This window comes from Falco rusticolus, chromosome 9 (genome assembly GCF_015220075.1).
Source record: "Falco rusticolus isolate bFalRus1 chromosome 9, bFalRus1.pri, whole genome shotgun sequence".
In the NCBI taxonomy this organism is placed as follows: domain Eukaryota; kingdom Metazoa; phylum Chordata; class Aves; order Falconiformes; family Falconidae; genus Falco; species Falco rusticolus.
This window is the reverse complement of record NC_051195.1, coordinates 30,775,392-30,797,971: the sequence shown is the minus strand read 5'-3', so window position 1 is coordinate 30,797,971 and position 22,580 is coordinate 30,775,392. Positions and strand designations below refer to the sequence as shown.

Here is a 22,580-nt window from a genome sequence, read left to right as displayed (position 1 = left end):
CAGCTGAAAGAGTTGCTGACATTTTGTGCCTAATTATAAGTGTATGTTAAACTGTGTGTGCTACCCATGTCGATAAGTTACTAGTAAAATCAGGAACAACCATGAAGATGTGTTTTTGAAACACTGTGGCAGATCCTGTGTGTTCGCTGCTGTGGGCTTCGTGGCAGGAGAATCCACCTCCTGCTGAGGGGGAATAACTAAATTTAAACTTTCCAACCATGAGCCTTGTGAAGCAAAGTTTCCAAACCTCTGCTGTGCCAGAAAATGGAAAGCCATGTCTGAGCTATGAGAGTAAATAAATAGAGCTACCTAGCAGCTGTGCGGTGGCCAGCGAGAGGTTTGTTGCTTGGGGCACATTGTCTCCTAGCCACAGGCCCCAGGGAGGAGAACATGGCTTTGTAACTACTGTTCTCTGGTAAAATCTTCCATGATGGGATTTGGAATGAACTTGGGTGACTTTTAGCGTGAATGTTTGAGCATTGTTTCAGCAGGTTGCTGCTCTTTTTTGGTTTTGTTTAAAGGAAGGTGCATGTGGCATGGCGGTGGAGCCCAGTGACGCTGGGCCCAGGGGTGCAGCCTCCCAGCTGTGGGAGGGCGGCCTCTGTCACACAGCTCAGGGCTTTGCCCCACCATAAACTAACTAGTTTTTGTGCCCCTGTTTACGAACCAAGCTGGCTTGTCCCTGCCTGTGATGAGCAAAGGCAGGCATGGGAGTCTCCTGTGAAATTTGTTTGGTTTATGGCAGCCATTAAAGTCTATAAACTGTTTTGAGGTGCATGTGCAGAAATAGCTATTTTCTCAACTCCCTTTTGGGGAGGCTGAAAGAAGACTGGTGTCAAACAATAGCTTGTATTGTCCTGAGAAAGCAATTTGCATTATTTGGGAGGCTGGGAGGTTGTAGAAAACAACATAAATGGTGTTTACCTGCTTGGCTTTTTGTTGTCCTGTGTCTTAATTCTGCCTTTATCTGAGTGGAGCAGAATCTAGTTGTGCTCACATCTGAGAGCAGCACACTCTTGGGTGAGTGATTCTAGTTCAGTGGAGGATTCCGTAAGTCAGTGTAGCCAAGCAAGAAAGCAGGCAAGGCTAGTTATGGTTAGGATGCTTTAGGGCTGGTATTATTTAGGTCCCATATGAGCCAATAAAGAGGGCTCACCTATATTCTTATTTGTCTACACGTGGATGTGACCTAAAGGTTATATCTGTATAGTTGGTGAATACTCCACATTTTTGTAGATAGTAGTAGAAACTTGCATGTTTAGGCGCGAAGGCAAATATCTGGTGTTTATGGCCTGAAGTCACATTTCAGTTAGCTTTTCTCTCTTACTTCTGTTCTGTGCAGTACTTTCCAGCTTCCTAGGGCATTGAATTCAGGTCATGTTTATTAAACACCAGCTGCAGTGACAAGTGTTCTAGAAGCACTTATTTTGTATCCTGTTTGAAATCTGTGCCCTTCTACTAAACTCTTTACTATTTCCATCTTTTGAGTTCTGTGATACCAAATTCTAATTTGAGGTAGCATTTGCACTATTTCCCATATGTTCACGTACGCATACACACATAGAAAGTGTTTCAATACTGTAGATGTATATGTTGCAAGACTTGCCTTGAGAAACTGAATTGGAGAGCTCATATCAGAGTTGTCATGGATTGAATACAGGCTTCTTAAAATAAACTGATGTTTGTGCCATTGCACACTTTTTTTACATGAGGCCTGTCTGCATGCTTGTTTACCACTGTGAGTATCTGATAGAAATGGTGTAATGGGACTAAACCCCTCTCCTAACAGGTTGCAGAGTAACTCAAACCCGCACTGAAGCTGCTGTACGGTACCGCCTTCTCAGTAGCATCTTGCTATTCTTCTTCTGAATGTTGACTGAGCAACTTCTTTTATTTCTTTTTGTAGGTTGGTGGTTTGTGAGCACAGCAGAGGAGCAGGGCTGGGTTCCTGCTACATACCTGGAATGTCAAAATGGAACCAGAGATGACTCTGACATCAACACGTCCAAACTTGGGGAAGGTATGGAAAGCTTTCTGTTGTCAAAGGGAAAGTGATACTTGCTTTATGCTTTTCCCCCCATAGGAGAATGTTGAAAACTTTTGCTGCCACTTGTGGCTGTTTAATCCAGTGCAGTAACCTGCTCTGCTGTCTTCTATTAGCAAATAAACTATTGCAGAAGAAATTGGAGTGAAGTACCATGTCTGTAATCCCTCTGTGAGCAGCTTGGGCTCCCAGTGTGACAAAAGGTTCAAAAACTGAAATGATGCTCATTTTAATACCCTTAAAAAGCATACAGATAACTTAGGTGCAAGTCCAAGCAGTATATTCTGGTGGAAGTCTTGGACTCTCATGTCCCTGGAAGGAGAGAACTTGCATGGCTTGTTTGCAGAAATTATACAAGTGAGAGCTTTTAATTGGAAGAAGATGCTTGTTAGAGCCACACACCATTAAAAGGAGTGAGATTTAACTTTAATGGCTTCTTCTTGATACAATTTGCTTCTCATTACAATTTTTTTTAATTAATCCTTGAAACTATTTGCACTGCTGTTTGCTGTGGTCTGTAATTGTGTGGAAAGGTAATTTTATATGGTGTGGTCTCATTCTATTAAAACTCAGATGCCATTCATCATGTATATGTATTTAGCTGTGCTTCTTTTTTTGGCTAAAGATGCTTAATTCAGGTTCCAGAAATGGAATAGTACAACCTCACGTGTTCCTCTGTTCCATTATGAAAGGCTAACCACATCTTAATGGAATTCTCATGTAACAACTGTGTACAAAGGACACTTACTATTATTTGCTCCATTCTAATGAGTATCTTGCTAAATTTCTAGGTGCTTTTGATGTGACACTCATGTAAAACGTATGTGGAAACTCAGCTGACCTTTCCTTAGCACAGTCAGGAGGCTTAGAGATGTGTTGGGGTGACCATCTGCTCATTAAGATAGCACACAGGCAAAACATAACTTTGTACTGGGCCCCAAGGGTGACATCTGTGGCTTATTGAAATCTTTGGCTCTGTAACTCATTTTTCCCTGCTCAAAGCTGCCCATATCCTGGGTCACTTAGGGTTTAGAGACAGACTGGCTGTAGACTGTAGGCTGGGAACCAGTCTGCTATGATGCAACATCTTAGCGGATGCAAAAGCAGTTAGTAAAATTTCCCTGTTAGTAAAGAACAAAAACTTACTGCTCTCTTCTGAAAGAGTTGAAGAATGCCTTGTCTGTTGTTCTGTAGCTTCCTCCCTTTTCCTGACTTAAATATGGTGCATGCTTGACAGCCTTAGTGCTTAAACTGCTTTCATTCCAAGCTCTTTTCTGCCTTTCATGTTGCCCTCTGGGGTGTACGCTGCACGGGGCTGTTGCCACATAGCAGTCTTTCCTGGGTAATGGAAAAGCCATCAAATGTTCCTTATCTTTTTCCTCTCAGTCCCCTTTTTAATCCATTACACTGCTGTCCTCAGCTTTGGTCAGCAGTTGTGCTCTTGCCTTACTCCAAATCCAGATACACTGAAACCTGGGTGGTGTTCCCTTTCTGTTCAGTTCCATCTCAGTGACAAATCTAATTGCATTACCTCTGCAGCTACTTTGATGTGCCTCAGCTTTTGCTTGCTTTTCAGTAACTTTGGTTTATGTTATTAACCACATAAACTGGGACTTCTTTTGTTGTATTTTCCCCCCTCCAGTCCTTTACTTGGGCTGTTCTTCTCCTAATAGTTATTCCCTAAGAGAGGAAAGAACAACTCAGATTCACTTTCTTAAAGAAAAGTGTATAAAAATGAACATACTTACACAGAAAACTTGCCAACTCTCAGTAGGCAGGAGAAAGGGGCTCAAGTGTAACTGAGGAGGAAGTCATCTCAAGTGGATTAAGTGCCCTAGCCCCTGGATTTAGACTTCATACAATTTTCAGAGTGACTCCTGGAGATGTTGACTTCCTGCAACTGTGCAATCTGTGCAATCTGCCTATGCTGAAATGGTAGAAACATTAATGTAGGGAGCTCTCTGTTATCAGCCTCTTAGCCCTTTCTATTTGCAGTGGGCCTGAAACAAGTGCTCAAGACAGGCAGACCCAGAGGTTCGCTCTGCTGTGGCAGGCCCTTGTAAAGATAAGGAGGTGCTGTATGCAGCTTACTAATAATGCTGCCTCTGCATAGCAGTAATATTTCCATGTGTCTCTGTTTAAATAGTCTGTTCCCTGAAAAAGACGAAAGTGCTTCCTGTCTGCATCTGAGCCTGCACAAGATCTTTTGTCAGGGTGAGGGTAGGCAGCTGACTGCTACCTGGGCATGTGTTTAGACCAACACCATTTTACAAGGCTTTGAAAACATTCATGAAAGCAATCTGAAGCATTCACAGCCACAGGAGCTGTTAAAGTAAATGTCTTAAAATGTTCTCTGGAAACATTTAGACACTTGATAAATAACCTTTCTGGTGACTGTGGCATGACCAACCAAGTCCGAGTCTGGGATCAAATGGCAAAATTCAATATTGTTGAGAAGAAAAAAAAATCCACCCCGAGTCATACAAAAGCATCACTGTGGTATAGAAGGGCTATCACTGGGGATGGTTATGTGTTGTGAGGAGGACATGGCATGCTGGATCTGTGATCCACTGTGTTCAAGGGATGCTCCCGGATGGATGAATCCTCCAAATTCCCAGCATGAGCAAGGAGCTGTGGATGACTGCTCTGTGTTGACACTTGAATCTACTCCTTCCTGCAAGCCTTTTTAAGTTCAGCATCTTCAATTTCCTCCTTTCTTGTACAGAAACCTCCTAATGCAGGCACCCTTACTCTGAATTTAGCTTTAGCTTCTCTCTCTGCTATAATCTGTATGTCTAGTGGAGTGAGTGTCCTGTGTTGCCTCTTATGTAGTGTGTATGTGTAACTGACAGTCTAATGTCCAGTTGATTTGGAGAAAGCCACCAGCTTAAACCAATTGGTAAGAAAAACATTACCAGTAAGGAGTGAGGACAGCTCATCTTCTGTGCCACCAAGGCTTCCAAGAAGATCACTGATTTCTGTTAGCCAAGAACACAGTGATCTATAAACTTGAAATACAGCTCCTCTAAAAATTTTTGGTGGTGCTTTGATCCACATGGGATCAAAGGGAAAGTACAGAGTACCACAAACTAGACATTGTGTCTGTTCAACACCACTTGCCACACCTCCACTTAGGGTGACTAGGGATGGTTTAAGCTTTACAGCAAGGGAAAAATTGAGTGAGCTGGGTGCAAAAGTCTGATCTAAGCCCCTGACAGATATAAAGGGCAAAAAGGCAAAAGCCATTTTGGGGGAAGTTATTAATTCTTTTACTTGTTCAGCTAATGATTCCCCAAATAATTTTGCTGTGCCTGATTGTCTATAGTTAGTTCTAGAAGACAATGGTGTCCTCTCTTCTAAGATTGTATTCCCCAAATGAGTGCACATAAGCAGAACTGAGTGATTACTAACAATGTGATATCAGAGTTTATGGACAGCTTCCCAGCATCACTAGCAAACCGATCGTGTTTGCACCCCAGCGATAGCTGAAATATAATAGATTACATTGCTTTGTGGCAGCACCAAGCATCCTTGTAGTAGTTGCCAAACTAGCATGGAAGCCCTTGAGCGGAAAAAGAGAGATGTTTGTCTATGTTTCTGTGCTGGTCCAATGGTTCCTGTGTCATTCACGCTTTCATAAGCAGAAGAAGGAGCTGAGTACAGTTCTACATACGTGATCCAGAAAACAAGTGGTGTCCTCTGTGCACAGCTGCTCTCATAATCCATTTCCATAGGTGTCTTGTCTTTATTTATATTTTGAGCATAAATTATTGTTTCAGTGTGTAACTAATTCTCAGTTCTAACTTCTTAGCTTCTTGAGCCTGCTCAGTAATTGCAAGGTTAGGTTTTTTTCTTATATCTTTTTATTAGTACATTAGAAGTTTGGATCATGAGAACTAGCTATGGCAGTGATTGTGAGTCATGCGTTGCAAGCAAGGAGACATCAGACACTTTTCACTTGGGTTCTGTTCCTGCTGTTACAAATGAACTCACATAAGAGAAGCTGCCTTTTTTTTTTTTTTTTTTCCTTTTCTTGGATTTTGTTTATAGTGTAGTAATTTGCTTAGAGAGGGTTAGAGCCCTGTTGGGTTTGATGTCATATGCAATAGACTAAATTCTCCAAAGATTATGCAGCCTAACCAGGAGATGCAGCATCCATGATGTTGATCTGTACTGCTACTGCAGCCTCCCTGGACAAGCAGTTTGGTTTGGGGTGCATGTATGGTTTTGGGGTTTTTTTTTTAAGGAAAGCCAGTAGCAAGGGTGGTAACTTGTGTCAGTTCTAGGTGGTTCATGTTGCTCAGGCTCAAGAAGCTAACTTGTTCCACTGTACTATATAAACTAAACCAAAATGTCTGTATCCCACCTAACTCATTCCTGCTGACAAGACCAATGCTTGTAAATGCCATTTTTTGTTTTTATTCCTCACCCTCCCATCATTTTTTTTTGTTTGTTTGTTTGTTTCCATCCATGTTCCAAACTAGTTTCTAAGCGACGCAAGGCTCACCTGAGACGCCTGGACCGGCGATGGACGCTGGGCGGGATAGTCAACAGGCAGCAGAGTCGAGGTGAATTAATAGCTTCCTATGGCACCAGCCCTTAAGGATGCACCAAAAGCCATGCTGCAGCTTTGACTGTTGTGCACTGGGGTCTGCATCTTCAGCACTCTAGCAGAGAGAGACTGAAGGTCCAGAGTTCACATGTGGATTTTGTACATGACAGCTGAAGGGTGTCTTGGAGCCAGGGTTAGGCACCCCAAGAGCCGGAGGCTAATAACCAAGGATAGCTCTGCAGTCTGAATCCTCATGCTGCTTAGGGTTGCTCACATCTGTTGTGTTTTAACTTTGGACATACTTGTACTCAATCTTTCCTACCTCAAGAAGGACAAGTGATACTTTCAGGCTATTAAAATGAGAAGAGCGCCAAAAAGCCATGGTCAGAGATGTGCATCTTGGAAAAGTACTTGGTGTGGAAAGATGAGAATAATTCCAGTTTCAGTCCCCTCTCTTCCTTGCAGGCAGTGCTTGGTACTAAAGACAGACTTCTTCAGAGCTTTTGGTAGCTTTTGGTGTCAGTCGTAGGTGTTTAAAATACCATCATTAGCAACATTTTGATGGGGTTTTTCTAGCTCTGTTGGTCTGACAGTGAGCATGGCAGGGTAGGAGGGAACACCTTGTGTTTTGAAGCTACATTTGGGTGAAGTCTGAGGAATCTTCCAAACCAAGCATTTCTCCAGTGTATGTGAATTGTCTTTCCCAGAGCAGAGGTACCCCTTTCTATCCCCTTCTCGTGGGATTTTTCAGATATGGTATTCATTGCACTTTAAAAAGGAAGGAGGAGTGAGGAAGCACCGTTTGCATCTCTGCAGCTTTCAGACAACCTTACTGAGAGGATGGAACCAAATACAAGCACAAGAGAAGCTTCCTAGATGAGGAAAAGATGCCATATCCTACTAGGGAGAGAATGTACTTTTAAAGCAGCAAATTTGTCTTCTTGTGGATTTGGCGGCAGTTCTTCGTACACACTCATGTGTGTCAAACACATACAACTTTTCAGTGACCTTTCACCTTTGCCTGAAAGTATTATTGAGGAAACAATAACAAGAGAGGTGTTCTTTCTCCTGTAGCTTGACCCTGCAGGAACTGAAAGTACCCTTAGAAGACAAGGTCTTGCTTCTCAGCCACCAAATACACCCTGAAGGCACCAAAATACCCCACCCCATAACCACACATGATGACTTGTGTTTGTTTCTGTACCCCAAGAGTTTCGGAGCTACTTATTTTGCATTGTCAAACTCAGCCAGATACTTCCTGGCAATTTAACAGGGAGAATTTCTGGGAATCAGTTTTCTAAACAGTTTGTTTACAATTTAAGCAAATATATCCTTTCATGTTCCTACAATATTGCAAACAAAGCTCCATAAAATTTAAAATGCATGATCGTTCCTTTAGCGTAGTTGACTGGTAAGACTCAAGGACCTAAGTTGCATTCCCAAGTTTTCCCTTTTGCACTCGTGCCCACCATCTGTGTGCATCTTCCCCAGACCTGCCCTCTGCCCAGTATTGCAGTGTCTTTTCCTGGCAGTCTTCCCCACCACAGGCTCCCCTAGTCTCTTCCATCCCAGCCTTTTTCTTGCTCCTTAACAGTTTCTTCCCTATTAGGCCCAAGCAGTGCTGGGGTTTTGAGTGTGTTGGGGGGATATGTGCTTTATCTCAAACTAAATCTTGGCACGTGAACTTGGCACAAACTGTAACATCTCAAGGTTTGGGGCACCCTCCGTCGCTGAGCTGTTCCTATAAGCTCTCTCCAATGCATTTCAGCCACAGCTATGCAGGCTGGCTAAAAATAAACTGCTTAATGTCATCTGGAGTAGTAGGTTAGGGAGCTCTTACAAGAGCAGGCTCACTGGAAGTAAAGAAAGTGATCTGAATACTTGGGGACAGGTTGGAAACAGTGGCTTCATCATCTGGCATAGCTGTAGCCTGTACAGACATCTATGCCTTCCAAACTGCAGTTGTTGAAAGTATGAGTCTCTCTTGGTGTCCAGCCTGCTGTTCTCTAACAGATCACAGTTTATGTGAGGTCAGAAGAGATTCTTTCTCCCTTTCCCTCCCATCCCAGCCCCAAAGACTTCTAACAAGGCCAAATTTGGGTGGGTTTGCACTGAAATGACAGAATACATGAAGTATACATACATACCCCCCCGCCAACCTTCAAGTCCCTGCTCCAAAGCATAGAAGAACTGGAGCTGCTTAAATAGGAGGTTGCCAGAATTTTTCAGCTCGGGCAAAACAGCATCCCCTCCCCCACTTGGCCTCTTCCTTGGAAATAAATTCAATTAAACATTTTGGCTGAAATTCTTCCCACCCAGCGATATTCTGCTTGAGATAATCCCTGCTGTTGGAAGGGTTAGCTCCAAGAGTTCACTGGAGTTTAAAAGCAAGCTGTAAAGGATGCTCCCCTTTATTCTTGGGTACCACTAATGAACATTTTTACTGACCAGGTCTATGATAGACTCACTAAAGTCAGAACCAAAGGAATTAAACATTGTTTCTGAAGGCCAGGATTTTCTAAGAGATATTCTTGGATATTAAAAACACTGGGAAAGCCTGAGTGCAGAAGGAAAGAGTGTTTGCTTCTCTCTTGAAGACTGCTTGATGGAGAAGAATTATCAGGGGAACATATGGCTTATTTATTTCTACCCTTTCCAAAGCCATTTGAAGAGGCTAAGCATCCTGAACTTCAGCTATTTGGGAGCAAATGGGATATTTGGGTCTGTGAATAAGAAACATGAAAGACAAATTATTGATTATCATCATAGTGCTCCCTTTCTAAAGCTGAAAAAAAATCTGCAATGAGAACAGCTGTAGTCCGTTTTTACAAAGAGGAACAGATGACATTTGTTTCTGAACTTCTCTTTAAAATGGTCCGTGGTATGCTCAGATCTAAGAGATTACATTGGTTTATGTTTCTTATGTAGCTGCAGAGCTTGCTTTCTTTAAGTGTTAAATGTTTTTATTTGCAGTACATTTTCTAAACTTTTGTCTGTATATTACAAAACTCAAATAACAGATACAAATTTTGAGGAGAAGCTGAACATTTGTAGTTTTCCTCAGTCCTGACACGTTAGACTTGCAAGCTGCAGTTCATGTTCTCTTGTACGGTGTAAAATGCTAATTCTGCACATGCATTTATTTGGAAATTCCCCTGGAAGGGGATGTAGGCTTGTTTACAGGCTAATTTCATGAGAAGTCATTTGCGCTATTACAGTTTGATTGGGAAAAGCAGGGGGTTTACATGCCAGTTCTGTATCCCAGATATCTGACGTAAGTTACTGGTGCTTTGGGTTTGTGCCAAACACTTCCAAATGGAGGAAAGTACTTCAAAGTTACTCATATCAACAATATAGTGACATATAGGCTGAGTTTCTGCCAGGTAAGCCTATTATTTAAGAGTAGCTGCTAGCACAAGAAATAAGCTATTCAATGAATGAGTTAAAGTTAGAACTTGGAAACTATAGGTCTTCCTACTGCTTACCTAACTTAGTGAGAGAGAGAGCTTGGTGGGGAGAGGTGGACAGGGTGTAGATAGAAGGCAGCTGTGTAACCCAGTGGTCTTGATACTTCATCTCCAACTTGAGCTGGTCTCAATTCTTGAACCCCATCTCCTAGCCCAGGTGGGCTGTTCTGCAGCCAGTTTTCTTAGCCATAGAAAGAGCCCTTGATCAGTACTGGTATGCTCGTGCACTCGTACCCTTTCCTGCATCCCACCAGAGCTGCTCTGCCCTCTTTCACAGCCCCCTCATTACCTACAGGACTTCTCCCTTTGTTTTCTCTCTTTTTTCCCTGCTTGTTCCTGATGCTGATGAAATCTTTTCCACTCACAGTACAGCAGGGCTACTTTGCCATGCTAAACCAAACCAGCACAGATCAGCTTCAGATTTAGTTTGTTCTTTCTTTTTTTTTTTTTTTTTTTTTTTTTTTTCTCCTCCTGTGTGCTCCAAGGAAAGTAGTAAATGTTTATTGCCCCTTGCTGGTTGAAGAAAGAGCATGCGCAATACAGAACTGTTTAGAAGAAATGTCATTATTGTTCTTTTTTATCTGTTGGCATGAGGTTTTCTGTCATTTTAAAAAAAAAAAAGCGAGAGGGAGGGGAGAGAGGAACAAAGGCTGAAGAGCTCCTGTCTACAGATGAACACATTTGATAACTGCGGACAGTTATTTTCTCTGCTGAATATTTAGACAAGTAAAACAAAGTCCATGTTGAATTAATGCTTTGCTTTCTGGAACAGCGAGACTTTTTCCAGAAGCAGGTCTGACAAAGGGGGGGTGGAACGGAGGAGTGGGGGAGGGCAAGCGCAGACTGCTGACTGAGGGGAAAGTATTTTGAAAGAAAATTCTTCTGTGGTTTGGAAGATGTAGGTTTGGGGCTGTTGCATTTTGCTGAGAAATCGCTAATTGGCTAATTTCTAGCCCAGTTCCCCCCATCCCCACCCCTACCGGCATATCAAACAAGGATGGGGTTACAGAAAGCCGGGGGCACATAGAAACACCAGCTGAGCAAAGAAAATTACTCCCTTACTTGGTTGACTCCTGAAGTGCTGCAGATGACTTCCACACTTATTTATGGAGGCAGAAAAGAGCAAAATTATAAAATATAGGTGAAGGAGAGGTATGAAAAACGGGGCGCTTGGAACTTGGAAACAGAAACGTATGAGTGCTGGCCATTTGCCTGGGAGAGATGAGACTGATTCTGCAGGGCTGGAAGCGTGCATGGTATTTTAGCTGCTTAAAGGCGAGGTTCCTGTCCCAAATAGTTTACAGCCTAAACAAAGAGGAAATCTGTGCATCAAAGGAACCTGGGCAAGTGGCAATTTGGCATGCATCTTATTACAGAAAATGTTTTTTCACAGTGGAAGGTGGTATTTATTTGGTATTTTTAAAAGCTTTTAGAGAAGGGCTAAAACTAAGCTTGTTGGGCAGGGCAGGAAGTCAGGGTAGGCCTATTTTAGAAGGATTTGAGAGTTCCAGGTTATTTGATACCATGGAGGAGGGAGCCTGCTCAGGTTGATGAAGCATCATAAGGAAGGCATGAGACTGAGTGGGAAAAGATGAAAGAATTTAGACAAGTGGGATGTCCAACAAGAGCAGAGCACATGAGAGTGTGTAGTAGCATACTAAAGCAAGGTACACCATGCAGGCTTGAAAATTCAAGATGGGACAACTGAGCTGGGTGTACACTTGGTAGGTGTCTGGCTGAAGTACCAGAGTGTTGTGGTGGCAAGAGTGGTGTGCTGAATGGCTGGGAAAGGGAGCAAAGGAGGTAGGAGGTGGCTGTAGTGGCTGTGCAAAAGTGGCTGAAAGGCCAGGTCTGGGCTCTAGCAGTGAGGAGCAACAGTGACAGGATTTTGAAGATGTTGGGGAAAGGAACAAGTTACCTTGGTGACAGACTAGGAGGAATCTGAAATAACCAGTGCCAAGGGAATTGGGAAGATTGAATAAGGAAGATTTGGAAAGCACTACTGAAGCTCTACATTACAACTTGAGCAGTAAAACCATAGGTCTGTTTTCCTTGACCTGACAGTAAGTATAAATGCAGACAGCGAGAGGAGGGATGAAGCTGCCTTCTCAAGACACCTCATAACTTTAATGTATATTATGTTTGTGCACAAGCGTACGTGTAAAATCTGAAATTTTGGTTTGACAGATGGGATTGTAGGAGCCTCACAGGCTGTTGAGTTCAGTGTCTTGCTCTGTCAGACAAATAGGTACAGTTTCTTCTGGAACTGACGGAGCTTCATCTTGGCTGAAGTTTTTCCTGTGGGAGAGGTATCCTAACACGTCACCTGATATGGAAAATGCCATGTCCAATGCCTAAAAATTCTTTAGAGGTTCCCCTTTTATTAGTAGACAGAAATACAGCGCATGAAACAAAAGAAAACCTGTTTGGGTATATGCTGTTTAAAGGGAGTGTGATGGAATGGACCCATCTGATGACTTTTTGATTACAAGCTGCAATCCTACACAAAAGGAAAAACCAGAAAGCACTGTTGTCACAGTCTGCCATTATCCAAAAGTAAATGTCTTTGACATTAAATTTTAGGAGGACTTAACAAGTTAAATGTGGAATCCCTAGTTTTTCTGCAACTAGTATGTTGTATCATAGATATTGAACAGGCTGGGTGAATACAGAAGAAATATTTCAGTCCCCACTACACTGTGGCTGCAAAGGTGACCTTTTACTGCTTGATAAGCATTGCCAAGGTGCCTGCAGGTCATCTTGCTCTGCTGTAGATCATATGATCGTTTAAGAGCTGTATTATAAATCCTATTTACGCATAAAGTTGCACTTTAATAAACAACATCTTCAAATGTCTGGGAGAAGACATGTGGGCACTCTTAAACTATCCTAGCCTGGTTTTAGATTGTTTCGCATGGGTTGCCTTGACTTCGCTTCCAGCAGACTCAGAAATAGGCCCCTTTCCTCAAAATCAAGTGAAGCTGCATTGAAACTGGCCTGGCTTAGTACAGAGAAGAGTTGTATACAGTTTGTGGTGCCACTACTAGAAGAACCATTCTCACCTTCCCTAGCATCTTTCCTTTGCAGATCTGCAATGAATGAAACCAGACTTGGGATCGTACTAACTTCTCCTTGGCCAGGTTGGCTTCAGGTCCATCTCATGGCAGAGTTGCAAACTGTGCTGGGAGAGGTGGCAGGTGCAAGGCAGGATGAAGGAAGGGAAAGGGAGTGGTCTGAGCTACCGCGGCCCTAGGCATGCATTCAAAAACTGTTTGTAAAGCAGCACTTTAATTTAAAGCTACTGTTATTGCGCGTAGGAAAGACCTTGGACTGGCAGAATGCTGTTATGTTCCTGGAGGGACACAAAATGGTTGTTGTTGGTTTGGGGTTTTGGTGCTTTTTTTTTTTCTCTCCTGTTTTTCCTCTTCTAATAGACATGGGAGGGCATTAGGAGTCTGCTGCTTGCGAAGGAGTGACCCGTAAATGGCAAATACCACTGGCTGCCTTGTATCAGGTCTGTAGGAAATACCATGGTTGTGTACATCTGTGCAAACCACATACTAGACATAGCTGTAATGCAGGGCATTGTACAGCTCAAATGCTTTGTCCTGTATATACACACACCTCCCAGTGGCACTGCAGCAACCTGGGCTACACTTGCTGGGGGGAAATTGCAGTTGCTAGAAAAAGGTTTCTCTGTAGTATTATGGACTGTCACAAGGACATGGGAACTGTCTTCTGCTGTTTTTTCCCCAGCGGTCTCTATAATTCAACCCCAAGTCTCTGCTGTTTGTCTTCAGGAGACTTTAGGTAGAACCAGAGTGAAAATAGAAGCCTGCCTTTATTTGGGGAGGAGAAAAGGAGGGAGGCAAAAGATTGATAGAGAAGTGAAGCTTTGGAATAAACTAGCGTACTGAGCCCTGGGCTGCCAGGGTGTCTGGGAGGGCTGGGCAGAGCACAGCTACAAGTGGGTGGTATGAGTCTGGTAGTCCAAACAGTGCAGAAATTCTTGTTGTGAATGTTTTAAATAGTGTCTGTGTCTGGGGAGGAGGGAGAATGACACATACTAATCCTTTCCTTCCAAACTATCCAACTGGGTTGCAGTTGGGTAATGCATGATGTGACAGACTTGTATCGTAGCTTTTTGCCAAACAGGCTGTGCTTCTTCATGCGTGCCTTGTTCAGATTTACTAGTGCAGCTGAATTTCCAATAGAGGTACCTTCTTCAGTTCAGCTGGGGAAGGTACCTTTGAACTGCAAATTAGAAGTGAAGAAAATATAAGTGAAGCTGGCTAATCGAACTATTAGATCTCTGGGTATCGCACGCTAAGAACAGGGGTGTCTTTATGCCATTTTCATCTTGAAAGGGAGAAGGTCTCTCATCCCATTATTTCCAAAGTGCAGCCCTTTAGCAAATGTATGTGCTTTGTAGCATGTAGTAAAGTTTATTCCACCCACTTGACCTCAACGGTGAAGTTGATGTAATGGAAGCTGCAGCTGGGGAATACAAATTATACTTTTGTTTGCATTTTTTTGCTGCTAATTGTTAAGTCAAAACTTAATGAATCAAAATCATGTTTATATTCTCTGTAGATCTGGGCATGCAACTTTGATGGCAGGTCTGGGACCGTTTGCTGGCTTGTGTTTTGTACCATTGCCTGTCACAGTATCTGAATGAAAGCATCATGGTATTTCAGATTTGTTAGTGTAACTTGGAGCGGTGTCTTTCTAATGGCTGATGCTCTGCCGAGTCTCTCATGAAACCATTTATCTGTGTTAAGTCTTCCCAGTAACTTTTTGTGTCAGTCATGAAGTATCAAATATCTTCTCTTAAAGACTTTTGAATAGTAATCTGATATGTTGAATGCTACATCAGTCCTTTTCAGTGACGCATCCGCTGAAAGCTCCACTGCTTCCTTCAGCAAATCTTGGTTTGTACGAAATGTTCACTGGCTAGAGATAATCTTTGACAAACAAGTCAGAATTACACCTTGGTTGCAAGGGGGCCTGTATCTCCAGAATAATGTTTAAGTTACAAACCTCATGTATGTTTGTGGTATCCCCTGCACCACTAAAAGAAACCAAATGTGTGTAATCTTGGCAATGGCTGTAATTTTTGCTGTGAAAGCACTTTGCAAGGGGAAATTGTAATGGTGGCTTCCTGTTTTGACCTGTAGGCTTAAAAATAGAACTGCTAAACAAAAACATTGTAGGACCCTCTTTTCTAAGTGGATTTTTAAGACTTTTGATTGTCTTGTGTCATGGGAGAACTTTTTCTCTGTGTTCCCTTCCTATTTCTGTGCAGCGTCTTTTTGCCCCCCCTTCCTCCATATAGGGAGGAGTCACCTGAAGGACATTGCTCTCAAAGAGCAGTAGTCTTGAGCTGAAATCCACAGGACTGAAGATGTAAGTAGTGGAGGTGCTCATGGAAAGAATAAACCAGTAGCAGTTCAGAAAAGCCTTACCTGTGCATGCCAGTGTCATGGTACTTGGATGGGGCTCCATCCTCCTCAGTAGCTTGGTGTGTCTAGAGTGGGCCGGTGTCTCTGGTCATTCAGAGCCACTGATGGGTGGTATAGAGTGCAGTGTGTGCAAGACAGCAAGGCAAGAGCAGCAACAGGCAAAGCAGTAATCTCAGTACTGGCGGGGGGGGAGGGGGGGGAAGTTAGGTAGCTGCTCAAGAGTAGAATCTTTCCTCAGTAAACCTAAGCAATGGTGAAAACCCAGGAAAGAGGCTGCAGCTCTCCCAGCTGGGGATGTGGCTTCCCCATGCAGCTGGCAGCTCCTGTTTTCAGTGTGCCATCTCAACAGTATGGTCAATCTTTTCTGGCCTGTTTCAGACAGAATGAAAGAAGTTGCAAGCTATCCCTGCTCTTCTGCCTTACCTTGAAACTAACTGGAAGTCCAGTAATCAGTGACTGGGAGGAAGGCAGGCAGGAAAGAACAGGTAGAGCAGTCATGTGTGCCCACATAGAATCATTTCGGTTGGAAAAGACCTTTGAGATTATCAAGTCCAACTCTTAACCCAGGACTGACAAGTCCATCACTAAACCATGTCCCTAAGCTCCACATCTGTGTGGTTTTTCAACCCCTCCAGGGATGGAGATTCTACCACCTCCCTGGGAAGCCTGTTCTGGGCCTGCAACTACACATGTTCAAGCACTGGAAGTTGGGTTTGCTGGCTATTGTATTAGCTTGCGTGGATCTGTTGTCCTTTTCCCTGGCAAGCCACCCATCTGTATTTGGAATGGAGAGAGTCGATTTGCATGGGGGAGGAAGGGGTCTAATGTTTAGGAGGTGATTGCATCCTAGTTTGCAAAGGACCCTCACCCAAGCTTTGATTGCCCTTGAATGATCAGACTCAGATGCTGTTGAGGTTGATGAGTGACCACTCAATTCCTCACACACAAGAAGTCCTGCTGGAGCAGGAGCTTGGAAAGCTGTGTTGAAATCTAGGAGTGAGCACCTCACTTATGGCCCCTACCCTGTCTTCAGCAGAGGAAAGGAGTCTCATCCCCAGAGACAGCTCTGCACAGCAACAGGAGCTGAATAGCTGGCTTTAGCTGCAGCAGGGACTGCTGTTTATATGGAGGAAAAATAAGATAAACAGAGAAACTTCTGTTGTAGCTGTAGTGGCAAGGGTGAACTCTGATAGCCTGGGTTATAAAGCGGCTTTGGTGTGGTGGAGAGACAAAGCAGGGCCTTCTTCCAACGCCCAGCAAACACGTGGCTTAGCTCTTTGTTACTGTGAAACATCCCTGGAAGTTTCTGAACCAATGTGTGTCTGGACAGTACAGCTCTGCACACCTGAACTTTCCCTTGGCCCTCTCCTCGCAGGGATGAGATGTAGCTGCCCAGGGATCTTCTGCTGTTCAGTTTAGTGACTGGGGCTCTGCATGCAGTGGAAGCTGGGCACGTAACTCCTTCAGCAGCCGTCAGCTGAAACTGAGGAAAAATGAGTCTGCCTTTACTGTGCAGAGCAGAAACACAGCTAGGGAAAGTTTCCTGTAACTTTGAAGCCAGGTTTCATTAGCAGGATTTCATTCTTCAGGCCCCATCTTGCAGTAGAGTATTTCTGTGGGAAAGGTGTCATATCCTGGTGGTGCTAATTACAAACAAGCTGGAATTCCTTTCCAGTGATAAAACAGTTGAAGCAGCCCTCCTAGGGGAGAGCAGGAGAGAGTATTTTTCTCTTGGAGGCAAAGGTTTTGACAGGGTTTACCCCTTCAGAACGAGAAGGATCCAAATGCGACCCGTCAAGGGAAGTTGCCTTCAGAGATGTAGCTTTGAATTTTCTGCCATCAAATGCTGTGCCAACATTTTTTTTTCTTCTTTCTGAGGTATTATGTCGTACTTTGTCTGAGTAAGTTTTTTGGTTTTTTTTCTTTAAAGTTTCCATGCTTCGCCCAGCAACAAAATGCAGTTGAGCCACAAAACCAAACAGATGGTTGGGTCTGCTGCACTCTTTCCAAAAGACCGTTTGCCTTAAGCTGCTGCAACCTTTTCATAGCTCCTTTGTTCTGCAGTGATCAGGAGCTCTGGATTCACTTAATTTCCTGCCCGTTTCTGTGCACGGACAACCCTCTGTTTGTTCCTGGCCATGCCTTATTGTCACTGCCAGTAGAAAGTGCTAGGAAGTCCAGTTGGGGTGCGCTTTATTGCTTGCTGTCCCTGCCTTTGATCTAGCTACAGAAATTCATGCTGTTACATGCACTGTAGCTTGGGTTCAGGAGAGGGGATTGGTAATGCTTACCATGCCTGCCGCTGCAGAGCAAGGCTGGTAGTTCACATTTTCGATGCCAGTTGTAATTTTTTTTTAAGCTAATGGAGGAAAAGGCTGACCCTGAGCATGACTGAAATGCTGCAGTAAATGACTCCTGGTGGGTGGAGGAAGATGCTGACAAAGTGTTTTCTGCTCTGCTCATTGGTTTGCTCTTAGCAAGTCTGCTCACCTCTGCCTGGCTGGCAAGGGGATAGATGCTGGAGATTAATAGGGATGCTAAGGTTTTGGCTCAAACACCGTGCTTGAAATCTAGCTTGTGCTTTTGAAGTATGTGTCTTAGTTCTGGCCCTCCTTTACCACCGCCACACGTGTATTTCTCTAGAGTGAGGTCTAGCCAAAAGTATGTTTGCAAAGCACTTCACAACCCATGAATGCAAATGCTGTATGGTCTCCTGTCAAATGCAAACCCCTTTTATTCTTTTGTCACTTTTTAAATGCTGTTTCAAGCTTATTGCTGTAAGCCTATGCTGTTTGGGAGGTGCAAGATCAGCATGATGGGCCAGTCCCTCTGAGTTGGGGAGAATCGGTCCCTCTCAGGATGCAGGGCTTGGATTTCAGTAACACAATGCTTTGTGCAGCCTTGTGCGTGTTCAAAGAGCCAACTGGCTGGAGCTCCTGCGGTGACGCTTGGCTGATTTGGCAGCCAGATTGATTCTGTCAAGTTACAGTATGGGAGTTAAGTCCAGCTTCAAATCCTCTCCCTTACCCGCTCAAGGAACTTGGATGGGGGGGCGGGTGGGAAGAAGGGGGGAAGCTCTCTGGGGACTTTGTGTCATTATTGGCATGGAAACACTTTGTGATTATCAGCAGCAGGGTAGTGGCAAGGGGCTGATTATCTCTCATGTCGTCAGCATAAATAATCAGTGGGCCCCTGAGCAGGGCTCCGCCTTTTGTAATGGCTCCACGTAATCACTGCATAACAGTTTAAAAGCAAGCAGAACAGAAAAACAGCTGGACTAATTCTGACCCTAACTGATGTTGCCTTTTCTCCCCTCACTAGAAGAGAAATATGTCACTATCCAGCCATACGCCAGCCAGGGGAAGGATGAGATTGGGTTTGAAAAAGGGGTCACCGTGGAGGTCATCCAAAAGAACCTGGAAGGATGGTGGTACATAAGGTAAAGAAACATGCAGCCAGATTGCTGCAGAACCTGTGACAATGAGCTTTTCTGAGCATTCACTTAATGTTAGCATTTAAATAATTCTGTAGCAGGGCAAGGAAGCCCAAATTGTTCATAATACCTCTTGAAGAAATGTGAAGAAAAGGCTATGACGATATAGTGGTGATTAAAGTAACACTACAGTGTCTGCAAAAGCTGTGGACTATTCCAGCAGGGAAATTCCAGAACTTGTAGATTTATATTTTTTTTTTCCTCCCTTCAAGTTAAAAGCCCATATCAGAGTTAAGATCTGTAAGACCTAACAAGGCTTTCTGTTGTGTGTAATTTTGATGTGTTTCCAGTATAAGAGTTATTCTGTAACATGTTTAAATCTATTTATAGCAATGCTGAAAGGCTGATTGTGTTCTCTTGAGCTGTTTGGGGCAGGTACTGCTATTTTCAGGGATATGAGATCTGTTAGCTGGCTATAGCTCTTTTCCAAACTAATTGGTGGTTTCAACTGTTTTGCCTGATTGCTGCCTGTCCACATTAGATATTCGTAATGTAGAGGGACTGGATTCCAAGGGCAGGCAAAGTTAACATTGTGTATCAAACTTTGTTATGTATTGAAACAGCAGTCATAGAGGAGACTTGTGACTTTAGAATCCCTTTTTTAGGTTCTTGTTGGGACAATGTAGGTTAGATACGTCTCAGTGATACAAGGTGTCAGAATTTCTGAGTACTTCATCAGAGCTTTCTCCATCTAGGTTCACACAGCACTTAGGTTTTAGTGCTCTTTCATAATTCTGCCCTTTGTTTTGCATCTTAAGTGTGAATCTGGAAGTGTTATGACATCCCGTTTCTCTTTAAGCAAGATGTGATACAGCAGGTAGCTTAAAAATGGAGGTTTATCTCTCGGGCAGTGCAAAACATCTCATCTAGTCATCATTTTTCCATTCAGCCTGTAATTATAGTGATTATTTTTTCCGCTTTCCCTCCCCAAGCCATAACTTGCTTTTGTTTGGATTCTGCCTGATTTATCAGCTATGAATGAGGACTGTAAAAATGCTGACTGAAGCAATGTTGTTTTTCTTGATGTCCCTTACTTAGAAAACTGATTCCCCCACCCCCGCCCCATAATGTTCCCATAGAGGGAACAGGCTAATAAAGATAGCAGTGGAGCCAGGAAGGCACTGTAGATAGGAGAAACTAAAAAAATGCCTGGGTTTGGTCAGGTCACATTTTTTTCTCCTTTAATCATTCACAGAAGTGGAATCCAAAGTTGCAGATAGAGGAATCAAGAGCACATAGGTTTTCTGAGGGGAAAAATGTTGCAGGACATCTTTAGTTTATTTTGGTATTCTCCTTCTGAAATGCAGCCTTATTACTACTGTAGGCTCCCCTTTGCCGTATTGTATTGTGCCATAGTTCTACAATAAGTAGTTTCTTTTTTTCCTTTTTCTCACATGCTCCTCTGGGCCGACCTAAAACACATTTTTCTATATAGCAGAGGTGCATTCTGATGAACAGTGACACTTGCTGCAGTGGCTTAAGTGGCTCCTACCTGGTGATCTGCTGGAAAGACAGTGGATAGCCCAGCCCATGGTAGTTGGGGAATGCAGCATGCCCTTGGCTTTTTTTGTAAGAAGCATTTTGGGTTGAGCCACCTGCCTTCTTGTTGAAAGGTGGGTTAGGTGCTCCCCATATATGTGTGACAAGTCTGTTAGGTGTCAGCCATCATCCTCTCTGCTGCTCTGGAGCACTAGAAGCACAGATGTGCTCTTGCTGGAGGATTAAACTGTTGTTTGAAAGAGTTTTGTTTGTTTAGGGTTTTTTCCATGTGCAATACTCTTGGAAATGATGTGGTGAGGCATCCCTGCAAGCTGGTCCTTTGCAGCCTGGGTAGTTGATGTCTCACTTGTGCTGTTTATTAAACTGCCCTGATTACTGTTACTTACTACTCAGAAGAGGATTCCTATTCTGCAGAAATACACTTTTCCGAGTATTGAGTGCCTTAGCAGGAACAACTCCTTCTCCTGCAGTGAGTGTGAAGGCAGAGGGGGCAGGAAGAGACTGGAGTTGAATCCTGCTGCCTTGTCTGCTGGGCTGGGTAACAGAGGCTGAACACACACATCAATGTGTAGAAATAAAAACAAATCCAGCAGCTTGCAAATGGAATCCACCTTAAAGACATTAGCTTGTTCCACCTTAAATATGTAATTTCCCCAAATTCCTGGCCATGTGCTGATCCTCATTTCCTGTCCTTCTTTTTCTTATTTTTTTCCTTTTTCTTTTCTTTATTTTTTTTTTCCCCTAGCTTGCTTCCCTCTGGAGTAATTCCAGTGCTCTGGAGCTGGAAAGCAGATGTGACTTTCAGACTCGCAGAGGCACTTCTGACTTTTTTTTAACATTCCTATAGTTTGAATCCATTTTTTCCTTCATGTAATATAAACAGGGAGGCTTTTGGAATCACCGATGAACCGAATCACTGCACCCAGTTCTGCAACTCTCCCAATTCAATGCTGTAGAAACTAGAGGCAATATTAGTGTCATCCTTTATTTCGCCCCGTATGCATTATGACTTTAAAAAAAAATAGTAATTTGTTGAGACTCTGGAGAAGTGAAAGAAAGGCTCTGACCTGGGATCCTTCTTAGCGTTCTGCTGAGTTCAGTGGATCTGCGTGCTTCCTGGTATGTTCATAGTTGGCATTAGCGTCCATTATTTAGATCTTACTTTGTATCAGCTGCTGTCACCTGGAGGTAATCTCATGGGGCCCGAGTGGGTTGCAGGCTGAGTAAGTAGCAATATGCTAAGTAAAGCTGTTGTTATTTGCCTGCATCTTCCTTTTGTGGTTCATTCTGAGCCTCAGCCCATGTCAGTGAAGTGCAGTTAGCGAAATGAGGAGGAATCTAGGATGGGGTTTGGAGTGTCTCCAGTAGGATGTGAATAAAAATGAAGGAAAGATACTTGTGATTTTAACTCTTAGACATGAAATGAAGATCGTCACCAGTTCAGGACTTCTCTGAAGCTGATTAGCAGTTGCCTTAGTTCTTTCACTTACAAAATGGGGAGATCAAGTAGTCTTTTAACGTGATGTTTGCAAAGATATTTGAGATTAAAAAATTCAAGGACTAAGGTGAAAAATGTAAGCCTGTGTTTTTATTTGTGACATTGCACAAATAAACTGGCAGTTATGGTAACTACTGCTCAGCAATAACTTCACATTTAATTTACTAACTCACAGGACGAAATAACCAGCAACGACCTCTCTGCTGAGGGTATGTTGCCCAGTTATTAACTGTCCAGGTATTGCTGCTACTATTTATTTGGAGAAACTATGTGAGATCAGAGGCGTCTGAAGCAGAGGGGTTATATGGGCTGATCCATATACGTACAGTTGGCAGGAGAACTAACGAGCCAGTACAGAACCTGCCTGTGGCTGCCTTTCTGATCTTAAACATGTTAAGTCTCCCACAAACTAAGATGGATATAAACTGTTTTTTCTTGCTGATTTTGCACAATCAAGCTCTGTTGAAAGTAACCTTTGGAACTGGTGTGCTCAGTGCATTGGTCGATGTGTCTTTCTCACACATGAAAATCTTTATATCTCCAGATCATGTAAAGTTATAAACG

At 43.2% G+C, this 22,580-nt stretch overlaps 1 protein-coding gene across 2 annotated transcripts in view; it reads left to right on the top strand.

Moving 5' to 3' along the window:
* The window catches only part of SH3PXD2A (SH3 and PX domains 2A), a 268,519-nt gene that overhangs the window by 230,327 nt on the left and 15,612 nt on the right, over positions 1-22,580 (top strand). For both annotated transcript variants that reach the window (XM_037400226.1, XM_037400225.1), the window contains 3 exons: positions 1,907-2,020; positions 6,529-6,612; positions 18,847-18,964. In XM_037400226.1, coding sequence (XP_037256123.1) covers positions 1,907-2,020; positions 6,529-6,612; positions 18,847-18,964 — 316 coding nt within the window. The remainder of the gene's footprint in view (positions 1-1,906; positions 2,021-6,528; positions 6,613-18,846; positions 18,965-22,580) is intronic.